This window comes from Vombatus ursinus, unplaced genomic scaffold (assembly GCF_900497805.2).
Source record: "Vombatus ursinus unplaced genomic scaffold, bare-nosed wombat genome assembly UNPS02014770.1, whole genome shotgun sequence".
Classification (NCBI taxonomy): Eukaryota; Metazoa; Chordata; class Mammalia; order Diprotodontia; family Vombatidae; genus Vombatus; species Vombatus ursinus.
The window spans coordinates 33671351-33686192 of NW_020954548.1; the positions used below are offsets into that span (position 1 = coordinate 33671351).

The following is a 14842-nucleotide window of genomic DNA, read 5'->3' on the forward strand; positions in this document are numbered from 1 at the left end:
TAGCATACAATAAGTACTTAATAAATGCTTGTTAAATGAATGAAAGAATGAAAGTCGTCACAGCTCTTACTGGAGCCAGGAGGAATTATGAACAGTCAGGGTTGTATAAAGGAGCCATAATTTGGTATAGTCTGGGATTCCCTAAAGCCCTTCCTGGACTGTTTTGGTAGGAGAGGTCTCGGGTGGCAACCCCTCAACTTGGGAACATGGGGAATATGACCTGTATCCTTCATTCCAGAGATACAGCCCTGTAGTTGATGCTGGCTCTGATGTCGTCTTTAAGTGGACCATCGACGATAAGCAGTCTCTGACCTTCTACAACATTGTCTTCAATGTCATCTACCAGAGTGCTGCTGTCTTTAAGCTCTCGGTAAATAGAAATAGGGTCCCGGCCCTTTGTCCGTTCCCTGGGCATTAGACAGAGGCTGGCTGGCTGCTCTGGGCCTGGGCAGCCCTGCTTCCTAAGCAGGACAGGCTGATGTAGCAACTGCTTCCTGTGATCTCACCTCTGCCTTTTTTTTCTGCTTTGCTTCTGTTCCTGAAGGGTCCTGAAAAACCTAAGGGTGAGTGAGTTGGTTGGGAGTGTTGGGACAGGGAAGGGGGAGGAGAGGGACTCTGTGAATCTTTCTCTAACCTTCTGTTCCTCTGTATGTGTGCTGCTCTGTCTTTGAATTCCTGTCTGGCTCCCTTTTCTATTACCGTCCCCTGCCTCCCCTCTGAGGACCTAGTTCAAAGTCTCTGGTCCCAGCCCTGCCTGTGTCCTACAGCTGACAGCCTCCAACCATGTGAGTAATGTCACCGTGAACTACAATGTCACAGTGGAGAAGATGAATAAGATGAGAGACCTGGTGGTGTCAGAGGTTCCAGCCATCATTCCACAGAACACCACTCTGCAGCTTGGCGCCAGTGTTCAAGTGGACTCAGCCGTGGAAGCAGCTTTCCTGTGAGTCTTTCCCCATAGCCAGAGGGCACTGGCAACAAGGGCTCAGCCCCTGCGCCACCCTGAGACTCAGTTTCCCTGCTGGCCAAATGGGCACAATGCCTGCTGCTTGGAGCTGTCATTGCTGAAGTTGTGGCTGGAGACATTCAGGATAGTCTGCATTGGTCTGAGAACATGCCTCTATGTTGGGGATCTCCTCCACCAGAGTTAGGAAACCTGCGTGTAATAAGTCACACGTTAGGCTGTGAGGGGCAGCGGGGCAGAAGCAGGGAAATCTGTTCAGCTTGAGCAAATTCCGAAGAGCCATATGAACATTTTAATACCTCTTCACCTTCCTCTTCATCTTCCCTGGGATAGAAGTGTTACCCCTCTGGCCTGGAGGAGGGAGTTCCCCTCTCCAAAGTGCCTCGTGTCAATTCCCCTTATTGCCCCTTGGGCTGCAGGAACAGGAGGTGGTGGGTGTCACCTTTCCCACCCCAAATTAGTTGTGTGCTGGGCCTGGCTGACAAACTTGCTTCAAGCTACTTGCTCACTCCCTGACCCCTTTCCTTCCTCCTTCTCTAGGTGGACATTTGGGGATGGGGAGCAAGAGAGTGGTCAGTTCAAGCCCCCATACAACGAGTCCTTTCTGGTTCCTGAGCCTGGTGTCCATCAAGTGCTAATTGAACACAATGTCACGCATACCTACCATGTCCCAGGTGAGCCGTGGAGTCAATGAGTAAGGGTTTTCTTGCCCTTCCCAGTTTTCCTGTGATATTCCCTAGACATATATCCCCAGATCAGCAATTCTATCCCCCTCGATTCCTCCTTCAGGACTGCAGGTTGTCTGGGTTCATTGACATGGGACAAATCTGTTTCTTTTGTCTGGTTCCCTACTTATGGTCCTTTCAAAGTTTACAGTGTTGAGTCTCAAGGAAGAAACTGTCCCACCAGCATGAGGAGTGAGGGTACTATGCCTCTAAATCCAATGTGATTTCCAGGATTTAGGGCTCCTAATGAAAGGTTAGATGTAATAACTAGTTACTTGCTCCTCATCTCCCATCTCTGTGTTTTTGCAGTCTCTTTCCCTGTCTGGAATGCCCTGTCTCCTCATTTCTGCCTCGTAGAATCCCCAGTTTCCTTCAAAATTTATCTCAAGTGCCATTTTCTACAAAAAAAAAAAAGTCTTTCCTGACACCCCCGGCTAGTACCTACTTTCAAAACTGTCTTGTATTTATTTTGCATACATTTTAATGTACTTATATTTGTATATAGGATCATAGAAGTAGAGCTGAAAAGGACCTCAGAGGCCATATAGATCAACCATCTCATATTACAGATGAGGAAACTGAGGCTTAGGGAAGTTAAGTGACTTTCCCAAGGTCACCCAGGTAGTAAGAGTTAGAGGTAGGATTTGAATCCAAGTCTTCTGTCCCTAGAGCCAGTATCCTTTCCACTGTACTATGTTGCCTCCTCCAATAGAATGTGAGCTTCTTTTTTTCTTTTTTTCTTTTTTTTTGAGGAAATCAGGGTTAAGTGACTTGCCCAGGATCACATAGCTATTAAGTATCTGAGTCAGGTTTTGAATTCAGGTTCTCTTGACTGAAGCACCGGGACTCTATCCACTGCTGCCCCAGAATGTGAGCTTCTTGAGGGCAGAAAGTCTTTTCATTTTTGTCTTTGTATCCCTAACACCTAATACGGTGCCTGGCACATGGTAGGTTCTTAAACAATGTCTATGGCTTGACTGACTGACTCTTCTCTTTCCCATATCTCTCTCCTTCAGGTGACTATAACCTCACAGTGTTTGTGTTCAATACCTTTGAGAATCTGACCCAACAGGTACCTCTGAGTGTCCGGGCTTCCTTGCCCCATGTCACTGTGGAGACGGACAGTGGAGCCCTGGTGGTCGGCCACCCCATCACCTTTACTCCATGCCCGCTGCCCTCTCCAGCTGGTGTTCTGTACACATGGGACTTTGGGGATGGATCCCCGGCCGTGCTGAAGAGTGAGCCAGCAGTCAGCCATACCTACATGAGCAGAGGGGTATTTAACATCAGCCTGGTGGTCAACAATACTGTGAGCAGTGTGAGGGCACACCTCTCTGTCCGCGTGTTTGAGGAGATTCAGGGACTGCGAGTGAGTCCCATTGCAGCCACAGAAAAAGGCATGGCTGTCACTGTCAATGCTTCGGTGGAAGCCGGGGACAATATTACGTGGACCTTTGATATGGGAGATGGCACAGTCCTAACTGGCCCAGAGGCCTCTGTCCAGCATGTCTACTTACAGGATGAGAACTGCACCATCAAGGTGACTGCAGCCAACCCTGTCAGCTCCATCTCCCAGGTCCTGCCCATCCATATTTTTGTCCTAGAAGTGCTAAAGATTGAGCCTTCATCCTGCATCCCTGAGCAGCCTGAGGTCCAATTAACTGCCCATGTGACTGGGGACTATACGCACTATATCTTTGACTGGACTTTTGGGGATGGTTCATCCAATGCCACCGTTCACGGCCACCCCACAGTAACTCATAACTTCACCCACAGTGGGATTTTCCCTCTGTCACTGGTCCTGTCCAGCCTTGTCAACAAGGCGCATTACTTCACCAGTGTCTGTGTGGAGCCTGAGGTTAGCAACATCACCCTTCGACCTGAAAGACAGTTTGTGAGGCTTGGAGAGGAAGCCAAGCTTGAGGTGCAGGCCTTCCCACCATTTTTCTACCGTTACTCTTGGGATTTTGGGGCCAATGACTCTGCCCGCTCGGGAGGCACTGAGGTGAGCTACACTTACAAGGTCCCTGGAATCTACCTGGTCACAGTGACGGTATCCAACAATGTCTCCTCAGACAATGATACAGCGTTTGTGGAGGTTCAGGAACCCATGGGCATCACCAGCATCGAGGTCAACAGCTCTCATGTGCTGGAGCTAAACCAGCCCTATCTGTTCTCAGTTATGGGCAATGGGAGCCCAGCTAGCTACAGCTGGGACCTGGGGGATGGCCAGAGGCAAGAGGGCCTGCAGGTCATCCACGCCTACAATCACACGGGCAGCTACACAGTCAGTGTGATGGGCTGGAATGATGTGAGTCACAGCGAAGCACAGCTCAATGTCACAGTCAAGAGGAGGGTCCAGGGTCTGAGCGTCAATGCCAGCCGGACGGTGGTGCCGCTGAATGGCTCTGTGAGTTTCAGTACCACACTGCAGGCAGGGAGTGATGTGCGCTATTCCTGGGTCCTATGTGATCGCTGCACCCCCATCCCAGGCTCCTCCACCATATCTTACACTTTCCGTTCCGTAGGAACCTTCAACATCATTGTCACTGCCGAGAATGAGGTCAGTTCCCTGCAGGGCAGCATCGTCATTTATGTGCTGCAGCAGATTGAGGGGCTGCAGATGCTGGGCGGGGGTGATGGTGGCTGCTTTCCCACCAACCACACCCTCCAGCTTCAGGCAGCAGTGAAGGATGGCACCAACATCTCCTACAGTTGGACGGTGCAGCGGGAGAGTGTCCCCATCCACACTGCCCAAGGCAAGGTCTTTCCACTGATTGTCTCTGAGGCCGGCACTTACCATGTCCAGCTAAAGGCCATCAACATGCTGGGAAGTGCCATGGTCAACAGGACCCTTGAGTTTGTGGAGAATGTGGGGCAGTTGGCAGTGTCTGCTTCCCCCAACCCTGCTGCTATTAACACATCTGTCAACATCAGTGCTGAGATATCTGGTGGCACCAGCATCACCTACACCTGGCTCTTTCAAGAGGGCATATCTGTGGAAGCCACAGAACCATTTGTCATCCATTCATTCTCCAGCCCAGGCCTGTGGGCAGTCACTGTCATAGCCAAGAACCAACTTGGCTCAATCAATGCTACAATCCATGTGGATGTGCAGGAGCCTGTGTCTGGCCTCACTGTTGGGTGCGGGGAGTTAGGCAGCAGTTTTGTGGTCTCAGGCTCTGTTGTTCACTTCTGGGGGGATCTGGAGCACGGGAGCAATGTAAGTTGGTCCTGGGAGTTGCCAGATAGCACTAGGAGTGGACAAAGAATGGCTAATGTCTTTCCCAGTGCTGGTACCTTCTCCATCGGGCTTAATGCCTCCAATGCTGTCAGCTGGACCACAGCCAGCTGCAACATCACTGTGGAGGATCCCATTCAGGGGCTAGAGCTCTGGGCAAGCAGCAGGGTGGTAGAACCAGGGGAAAGGGTCCATTTCAGCATCCGCCTGACCTTGGGCTCAGATGTAAATTACCATCTCCTGATCAGTGGGGGAGTCACCACAGCTCTGGGTGGGTCCAACTTCTCCTATAGTTTCCCTAGAGTGGGTGACTATATGGTGACTGTGCAGGCAGAGAATCACGTGAGCTGGGAGCAGGTCCAGGTGCGCATCTCTGTCCTGGAAGCCATTAGTGGGCTACAGATTGTGGGCTGCTGTGAGCTAGGTATACCTACAGGTGGGGAGAGAAATTTCACAGCCCGGGTACAGAGGGGGTCACGAGTCTCGTACGCCTGGGATTTCTCCCTGCAGAAGGTTCAGGGTGACTCTCTGGTTATCCTCTCTGGCCGAGAGGTGGCTTACACCCCTGTGGCGGCCGGCCAGCTTGAGATCCATGTCCGTGCCTTCAATGACCTGGGCAGTGTCAACCTCACCAGGACCATAGAGGTTCAGGACCTCATCCAGGCAGTGGATCTCCATCCTGGAAGCTGCTTCACAAACCGATCAGCACAATTTGAGGCAGCCACAATACCAAGCCCCCGACGTGTGTTTTATCGTTGGGATTTTGGAGATGGGTCCCAGACCCAAGTGACCTCCACACCCTTGTCTAACCACACTTACCTGCTTCCTGGGGACTACAGCATAAAAGTCAATGCCTCCAACCTAGTTAGTTTCTTGGTGGCCAAGGCCACAGTGACAGTACGAGTGCTGGAGTGTGAGGAGCCAGAGGTAGAGGTGGCCCTGCCCACCCAAGTGGTGATGCGTCGGTCTCAACGCAGCTACCTGGAGGCACATATCAACTTACGGGGCTGTGTCACCTACCAAACTGAATACCATTGGCAAGTGTACCGGGCAGCCAGCTGCTTGCATTACAAGCGTTCTGCCCACGTGCCACTGCCCGGCGTGGATGTGAGCCGGCCTCAGTTGGTTGTGCCACGGCTGGCCCTGGCTGTGGGTGACTACTGCTTTGTCTTTGTGGTGTCCTTTGGGGACACACCCCTATCACGCAGCATTCAGGCCAATGTGACTGTGACACCTGGCCGTCTTGTGCCCATCATTGATGGTGGCTCCTATAGAGTCTGGTCCAACATACGGGATCTAGTGCTTGATGGTGGCAAATCTTATGACCCCAACCTGGAGGACGGTGACCAGACCCTCCTCAGCTTCCACTGGGCCTGCGTCTCTTCCTCCAAGGTCAGTTAAGCTTCTGTGGGATTTCTATTCAGCATGGTCAGGGGATGGGAATGGGCAATAGAGACCACAGGACAGTGGTGATCAGAACAGGCAGGGACATTGTCAGTGGTTTAGGACAGCTTGCCATACACATATCCCACTGTATCTAGAGTGACTAACAGGAGAAATGAGGGATAATCAATGGGAAACCAATTTAGCATCTACTCCCCACCAGAGACCCCTGAAAAAACTTGTGGGCACTGGTTAATCCTTATACAGGAGACCGTAGGTTAATCTTTGCATAGTAACTATCCCCCTGGACATAGAGTCCAAATGAGAAGGGAGATCTTTTGAATGACTATCTCTTGGGGCAGACACCAGCTACTGCTACTTGTCCTGGGAAATCTCTCTCCCTAAGAGGATGGATCCTCCCTATATGGAAGGATCGCTCCTCCCCTTCCTGGCCAGGGTTGTCTGTCTGATGACTTCTCTCTTTCCCTTTCCATCCCATCTGGTGGTATACAGAGTCATCCTGGAGGATGTCCCTTAAACTTTGGCCCCCGGGGGAGCAGCATGATCACCATTCCCAAGGAGCGGCTTGAGGCTGGCGTCGAATATACATTCAACCTGACTGTCTGGAAGGCAGGGAGGAAGGAAGAAGTGACCAATCAGACGGTGGGTACCACTGCTCTGGACCCCTCTCCAGGGAGGTAATACTCCTTGGCAACTCTACCCAAGTGATGAGTGAACATACCTAACAAAAGTTATCCAAGTCCAGGAATTAGAATTATGTCCACACCTTCCAGTGTGCTAACCTCTCTCTCTGATAAGGTGAAAGAAGGGGTCAGGTCTTGGGGAGTATGACTGATATTGTCTAGGGACGAAGTAATATTGCCAAATCATGAAAAAGAAAAGGAAAGCGGAAGTGTGTGTAAGCCCAAATGGTGGGACAATCAAAAAATCCTTGTCCTTTTAATGGTGCATCCAAGGACAAACTCTTGTTCAAACAGACATATTCCTGCCGTGTCTCTGGAATAGATTCTACTTCTTTCTCAGCACAGCTCAGTGTTAGTGAAGGACCCAGCTAGATGACAAAGAAGGAAGGGACTGTTGACCTGCAAGGCAGATAATTAAGAGATGACTTTTTAATTTGGGGTTGGGCCTGGTGTTGCTTCCTTCAGGGGGGTAGGCTCATTAGACTTTGCTAATATTTCTACAGTGCTTACTATGTGCCAGGCACTGTGCTAAGTGCTTTACAATTATGATCTCATTTGATTCTCACAGCATCCCTGGGAGATAGGTGGTATTATTATCCCCATTTTATAGTTGAGGAAACTGAGGTAGGCAGAAGTGAAGTGATTTGCCCAGGGTCACACAGCTAGAAAGTGTATGAGGCCAGATACTCAAGTCTTCCTGACTTCAGACCTGGCTCTCTGGTCATTGCTCCACCTAGAAAAGGTCATCTGGTTCAATGTATGCCTGAACAGGAATTTCATGGGACCTCCAACAGTCCATTAAACTGTTTCTCCCCCCTCCATATTTTTCATATGAACTGTTACCTAGCAATGCCCCTCCCATCCTGTACTTGTACCATTGATTTTTTTTTCACTCAAGTATAAATCATTGTGTTTATCCCTGAATACTCAATTTCATCTTACACTGTTCCCATTGTTCTGGACTGCTGAGGCTTTTTTGGGATCCTGACTATCATCCAATGTGTTATACTGTATGAGGCAGTGGAAAAGACACTGAACTTAGCATCAGAAGACTTGGGTTCAAATCCTGAACTACTTATTAGCTATGAGCCTCAGTTTTCTCATTTTAAAAAATAGAAATAGTAACTACATCACTTATTTCACAAGGGTGTTGTTAGAAGAGCACTCTGTAAACCTTAAAGTGCTATATAAATGTGAATTAATATTAGCTGCCCCTCCCAGATACATGTCATCTGCAAATTTGATCAGCCTGCCATCAATGCCTTCATCCAAATCATTGATAAAAAAGTTGAATAGAATGAGGATAATAATAACACCTCCCTCCCAGGGTTGTTGTAAGGATCAGATGGGCCAATATTTGTGAAGTGCATGGCATGTTCATTATTGTTGTTCAGTCATGCCTGACTCTTTGTGACCCAGCTTGGGGTTTTCTTGGCAAAGGTACTGAAGTAGTTTGACATTTCCTTCTCCAGCTCATTTTACAGATGAGGTAGCTGAGGCAAACAGGGTTAAGTGACTTGCCCAGGGTCACACAGCTAATACGCATCTGAGGCCATATTTGATTTCAGTTCTTCCTGATTCCAGGCCTGGCGCTCTATCCACTGCACCACCTATCTGCCCCCGTAGCTTGGTACATAGTAAGCACCTAATAAAAGTTTGTTCCCTTATTCCCCCATTTTTGCCTTCATCCAAGTAATTGATTAAAAATGTTGACTAGAACAACGTCAAGGACCTAGCTTCTACCCAATACTTCCTCCCAGATTGTCAGTGACCCATTAATCACTACTATTTGGGTCCATTCTTTCAGAAACTTTGAAATCTACCTGGCTGCCCACTCCTCTCTCCATCCTCTTGTTCACAAGGCTATTATGGAGAGTTTGTGTTGTGTGTGATACTGTATCTACAGCATCATCCTGATCTACCAACTTAGTAACCACCATGAAGCTATATTAGTTCTTTGTAATCACTACTTCCCTTTCTGGGTGCTCAGAAAACATCCCTTTAATAAGGCATTCTTTAGTTTTTCCAGAAATTTGAAGTTAAGCTCCTCTAGCCCATAATTGAAAGGATTTACCTTCATCCTATTTGAAAATGAGAATATTTGCCCATCTCCCATGCTCCATAGCCTTTCAAAGGTCCCTGATGATGGTTCCGTGATGACATCCACCAGTTCTTTCTGCACTTGAGGATCAGAGAGTTATAGATCCTGGGCTAGAAGAGACTTCAGGTGCCATCTAATATAATCGTGTTATTTTACAGTTGAAGAAACTGAGGCCCACGGGGATTGAGCAACTTACTTAAGGTCAAACAGGTGGTCAGTATCAGGGGCTGAGTCCAGAGTCTGCCTTCTTTCTCTTATGCCCATGCTGCTGATGACTTCAGCATCTTGAAGGCAGCTGGTGACTCCCTTTGGCCGAGGACAGTACTCTAAATCTTTCCGACTCACGCTTTCCGACTTGCCCAAGTTTGCCCTCTGCTGGCACAATAGGCCCTAAAAGAAACATAAGGCACCCCGGCCCTTTTTAAAAAAAAGCAAACACCATTTTTTTTCCTTCTTCATGATATGAAATGACTCATTCATAAAGGAGAGTAATGGGAATGTAATGGGAAATGTAGGTGATGTCAATAAAATTATACCAATGTCAAAAATCAAATACCAATATCAAAAAGATGTCTGTATAATTTTTTTAAGTGGCTTTAAGTGTCATTTCCATGACACAGTGAGGCTATGGGTAGGGCTTTAGTGGAGGACATAGTCAAAGCTCTGTGCAAGATTACTTGTGCTCCCCGCTGCCTTGACCCTCCCCAAAATGTTCTCCTTCATTTTCCCTCCTTCTAGTTCATGGATTTCCACAACAGAAATGCAACTTCTTGTTATAGAATGCTTCTCTACCATCTCATATACAATCACTTGTTTTTTTGTTTTTGTTTTTTTACAATTACTTGTTTTTGAATAAAATCTCTTCACCCATGGCTGTATTCCAGAGAAGAGTCACACCCTGCTAGGTCTCCAGGATACTAGAAGGTCTCATTTTCCTCCTTACCTTAGACCAGACCTAGAGTTTATTTTATTTATTACTTTCGTTCTGCACATGCCTACATAGATATCAAAGGCCATGAATATTATTACTGATTCTCTTCTTGGACCTTGTGCCCTGTGAATAACTGGACCACTCACCCTGTGGAGAGTTTATGAGAGAACAAGGACAAGAGTCACTCGTGAGGGGCAGGCATGGATGAGTTCTAATTTATACTGTTGGAGGGAATACCCCCAATGTTGAGATCACAGGTCCATTGGGGTACATCGTACCTACTGCTCTTTGTGGTATCTGATGGCTGCTTTGCCTTCTGTTGGCGTGGGTGATGGAAAGTTAATGGTGCTCCCACTCACCTGCCCCGGGGAGCTAGGCAAAGGTCCTATTATACTGTGCTGTGGGTCATATTAGCATCGATTTAAAGGATAGATCAGAAGGGAGAGGCAGAAAGACTTTCAGGCTAAGGCAACTAACCCATTCCACTCGTATCTCCCTTCTCTAGGTGCTGATCAGGAATGGTCTGGTGCCCATTGTGTCTCTGGAATGTGTTTCCTGCAAAGCACAGTCGGTGTACGAAGTGAGCAAGAGTTCCTATGTCTACCTGGAGGGGACCTGCCACAACTGCAGTAGTGGCTCTAAGCGAGGGGTAAGGAGCTCAGGACGAGTCTGGGATGCATATTATAGAAGGGGGCCGTGCAAGGACAGGACATGAAATGGTTGGTTACATTTTGTTCCCACCTTCTTCGTGTTTCTGTGTGACTGTGTGCATGCCTGTGTGTGCGCGTAGCTGTCACTTGTGTGTGTATGTTAGCCCTAGTGTCTCTCTCTATATATACCATGGTGATTTGTCTCACCCGGCAGCGATGGGCAGCCCAGACATTCAGCAACAAATCCCTCATCCTGGATGAGTCGACGACTTCAACAGGCAGCTCGGGCATGCGGCTGGTTCTGAGGCGAGGCGTGCTCCGCGACGGCGAGGGCTACACCTTCACCCTGACTGTGTTGGGCTGCTCTGGGGAGGAAGAAGGCTTTGCTTCCATTGACCTGTTCCCCAATCGCCCCCCTTTTGGGGGTTCTTGTCGCCTCTTCCCCCATGAGGCCGTCAGGGCTCTCACCACCAAGGTTCACTTTGAGTGTACAGGTAAGAGCATTTCTTGTCCCCAAGCCACCAGCAATAATCACCCTCTGGTTTCTCAAAAGTTTTCACCCCACAGAATACGCCCACCTTTTCATTTGTTGCCCTCATGTGGTCAGGAAGAATTCTGCCTGTTTTCCAAAGGGATATACCAAGACCCAGAGAGGTCAAGCAATTTGTCTAAGATCACACAGTGAATCAGGGTGGTGGGTAAAGGAGAGAGGTTGGGGAGAGAGCCCAGGAATTCTGATTCTCAGGTCATAAAGGACCACTTTTGATTCATCCATTCAGTAAACATGGAGTGTCTACCATATTTAGAACACTACTAGATCTTGGAGTCGGTGAGGGGGCCACATTGTGAATGCTAAGTTTAAATAAGATGAGGTCCCTGCTGTAGTGGAGTTTTTTGTTGAGTGGGGAAAAGGAGGTGAGGATAAAATACAAACACCAGTTTCTGTAATATACAGTCCTGCCCAGTAAGTGCATTAGACAGCTATGAGCAAAGTCTTGTAGATGCTTTTAAGGATAAGGTTGCCACCGAAAGAGAGAGAATTTAGAGCAAAGATGTGGAAGCAAGATAGCAAAGGAAATGTTGGGAGATCAGAGAATGGCCATTGGCTCGAAGACACAATGTATGCAGGGAAAGAAAGAATGAATTCAGGGAGGGCCTTGAATGCCAGATGAGGAAGTTTGACCTTGACTCAGTGGTCACTGAAGAGCCACTGAAGATTTTTGAGAAGAAGCATGATATGACCACATCTATGCACAAGGGAGATTATACCAGCAATGATAGATTAGCAGGAATTGCAATAGTCCAGGTAAGTTATAGTAAGGATTTATAGCAAAATGGTAGCAATGGGAAGAGAGGGGAGGTATAGGATAAGAGATTTCACAAAAGTAGAAGCAATAATACTTGGGAACACATTGGATGAGTGAGGTAAGAGAGAAGGAGGAATGAAAGGTAACCCCACTACTGCTGGCATAGGAGACTGTGGGAAGTGGTGCCGTGGGAAGAAATAGACAAGTCAGGAGGGTCAGGTTTAAGGGTAAAGACATCAAGCTCAGTTTTGAACATACTGAATTTCGGGTGCCAGTGAGACTTTCAAGTGGAGATATCATGTGGTCAGTGGGATATGTGGTTCCAAAGCTCAGGAAAGAGGTCAGATTTGGGAGTTTCCTGCATAATTGAAGCTTTGGAAGTGAATGAGATTGTCAAGAAAAAGATTACAGAGAGGGAAGAGGACCAGCGATAGACCTGTGTTCCCCAATGTAATCAACATGCACATTAAGGGCCTGAGAAGAAGACAAAGGAGTATTTAGAGAAGCAGGAGGAGAATGAGTAGAGCGTGGTATCCCAGAGGCCAAAGGAAAAAAAGAGTGCCCCATGGGAAGCACAGTTAACAGTCTTGAAAGCTACTTAAAGAGCATAGAAAGTGAGAACTGAGTTTTTTTAAGCTATTGGAATTGACAATTAGGAAGTCACTGGTGACTGTTGAGAGCAGGTTCAATGGAGGTGGTAGTGGAGGCAAAAACCCAACCGCTACGAATTGAGGACAGAGTGGGTAGTGAAGAAGTGGAGACATCAGGCATAGACAACTTTTAAAGAAGATTGACAGTGAAAGGGGAGAAATATGGGGTAGAAGGATCAAGGGTAAGTTTCTGATTGGGGAGACCTGAGCATGTTTGTAGGCAGAAGAGGAGCCAGGAGAGAGGCTGAGTTTGAAGATGCACGAGAGAGAGAGAGGGGATGATGAGTTCTGGAACAAGGAGAGAACAGGATTTCACAGTCTACCCAATTTCTGAAGTTCATCACTGAGCTCCATCTTTTTTTAAAGTTTTTCATAGAACAGGATAATTCTATTTCACCTCATCATTGTCTTGAAAGTCTCTTTAGCTCCATAATGTAGCCATCACAGAGCCATAACTATGGTGAGACCACTGGAGCTTTGCTCCAAGATGCTGACATCTAGGGGTTGCACTTTCTCCTTGAAGCAGTCCTACAGCCCCAGCCCAGAGGGGCCTGGTCCTCTCCCAGTGCCCACCTGCCCCTTCCGTGATTCCCAACATAGAGCGAACTGTCTTCTGTCTCCAACCCTGCTGCTGAATTTGCCACAAAATTAAAGATCATAGAGGGTAAAGACTTGAAAAAAAAAAATTGGAGTTGATAATTAGGAGGTCACTTGAGACTTTTTAGAGCAATTTCAATACCAAAAAGATGTCCAAATTCTTAGTTATGGCTTTGATCCATTTCCACATCTCCACTTCCCACTGCATCTACTTTCCAGGGTTGTTGTGAGGATCAAGTGAGATAATATTTGTAAAGTTCTTAGCACAGTGCCTAGCACATAATAGGCCTTAAGTGTTTATTTCTTTCCTTATCTTCCTTCTGTTCTCCACATAGGGTGCTGACTCTTGTCATGGTGTGTCCAAGGTAGGGTGTGGAGGAGGGTGAGATAGAGGGAGGGAGGACAAGGTAGGATGATCAGAAGTTCTGGGCTCTGGAGGGACAATGCTGCGCTATGGTTTTTGCAGGCTGGCTGGACACAGAGGACGAGGATGCTCCACTGGTGTATTCCTTACTTTTGCGGCGCTGCCGTCAAGGCTACTGCGAGGAATTCTGCATCTACAAAGGCAGTCTTTCTGCATATGGAGCTGTGTTGCCCCCTGGCTTTAAGACCCATTTCACTGTGGACCTCTCTGTGGTTGTGCAGGACCAGTTAGGCGCTGCTGTGGTAGCCCTGAACAGGTAAGGGGGCGAAGGAGCATTCTGAACCTTGGGGCACCAGCCTACGCAAGATTGTCTGTCATCCAGTCGGTTAGTCATTATACATTTATTAAACACCTACTGTATGCCAGGCACTGTACTAAGTAATTTGAGGGCCCCTTGTGGAACATCTCCTAAGCTAGGCACCCAAGGAGTTGGCAGAGATAGAGAGGAAGGGTTGAGATAGATGGCAAAAGATATCATTGGGGGAAACTTGAATCTTTGGGAAGCAGTATACAAACAAGCAGTTTGATTCAGTGGAGGGATGCTGGATTTGATATAAGAAGATCTGGGTTTGATTCCTGGTTCTGCCCCCTTCTATCTGTGTGAACTTAGTTGGCTAACTCCTCTGGACCTTGGTTTCCTAATCTGTTAAAATGAAAGGGGTGACTTTCATGACCCCCAGGGTCCCTCCCAGCTCTCCATCCATGATCCAAGTCAGATATGTTTCAGGATGAGCTTGTGAGCATTGAAAAGATGAAAAGAAAATGAATGTTCCATGTGGAGTAAGGCTAACTAATCATGGGAGGAGGTCTCCTGGAGAAGAGAGTGGGTAGAGCGATTTTTTTTGAGAGTGTGGAGGTCATGAGGATCTGCTGGGCATGTGCATTCCTCTGCCCAGCCTAGAAGTCTAGCTTCTGCTCTTGGGCAGTCATTGCTACCCAGGCCTCATCCTCACCCTTACCTGGCTGTTGCCTCCCAGGTCTCTGCTTATTACTTTGCCTGAGCCTTCTGCCGGCTTCCACTGTCTTACCCACTGGCTGTACAGCCTGACCGAGACAGTCCTGCCCGGGCTGGTGAAACAGGCCGACCCCCAGCATGTCATCGAGTACTCCTTGGCCCTCATCACCGTCCTCAATGAGGTCAGTGCTATCTCCACCCCTACCCTGG

The 14842-nt window shown here is 48.0% G+C and overlaps 1 protein-coding gene across 1 annotated transcript in view; it reads left to right on the forward strand.

Annotated features, from left to right (window-relative positions):
* The window catches only part of PKD1 (polycystin 1, transient receptor potential channel interacting), a 113787-nt gene that overhangs the window by 72257 nt on the left and 26688 nt on the right, over positions 1 to 14842 (forward strand). Inside the window, exons 12-20 of the mRNA XM_027863267.1 lie at positions 239 to 370; positions 768 to 943; positions 1505 to 1638; positions 2706 to 6322; positions 6827 to 6976; positions 10555 to 10698; positions 10914 to 11193; positions 13720 to 13933; positions 14655 to 14814. Of these exons, the coding sequence (XP_027719068.1) occupies positions 239 to 370; positions 768 to 943; positions 1505 to 1638; positions 2706 to 6322; positions 6827 to 6976; positions 10555 to 10698; positions 10914 to 11193; positions 13720 to 13933; positions 14655 to 14814 (5007 nt within the window). The remainder of the gene's footprint in view (positions 1 to 238; positions 371 to 767; positions 944 to 1504; positions 1639 to 2705; positions 6323 to 6826; positions 6977 to 10554; positions 10699 to 10913; positions 11194 to 13719; positions 13934 to 14654; positions 14815 to 14842) is intronic.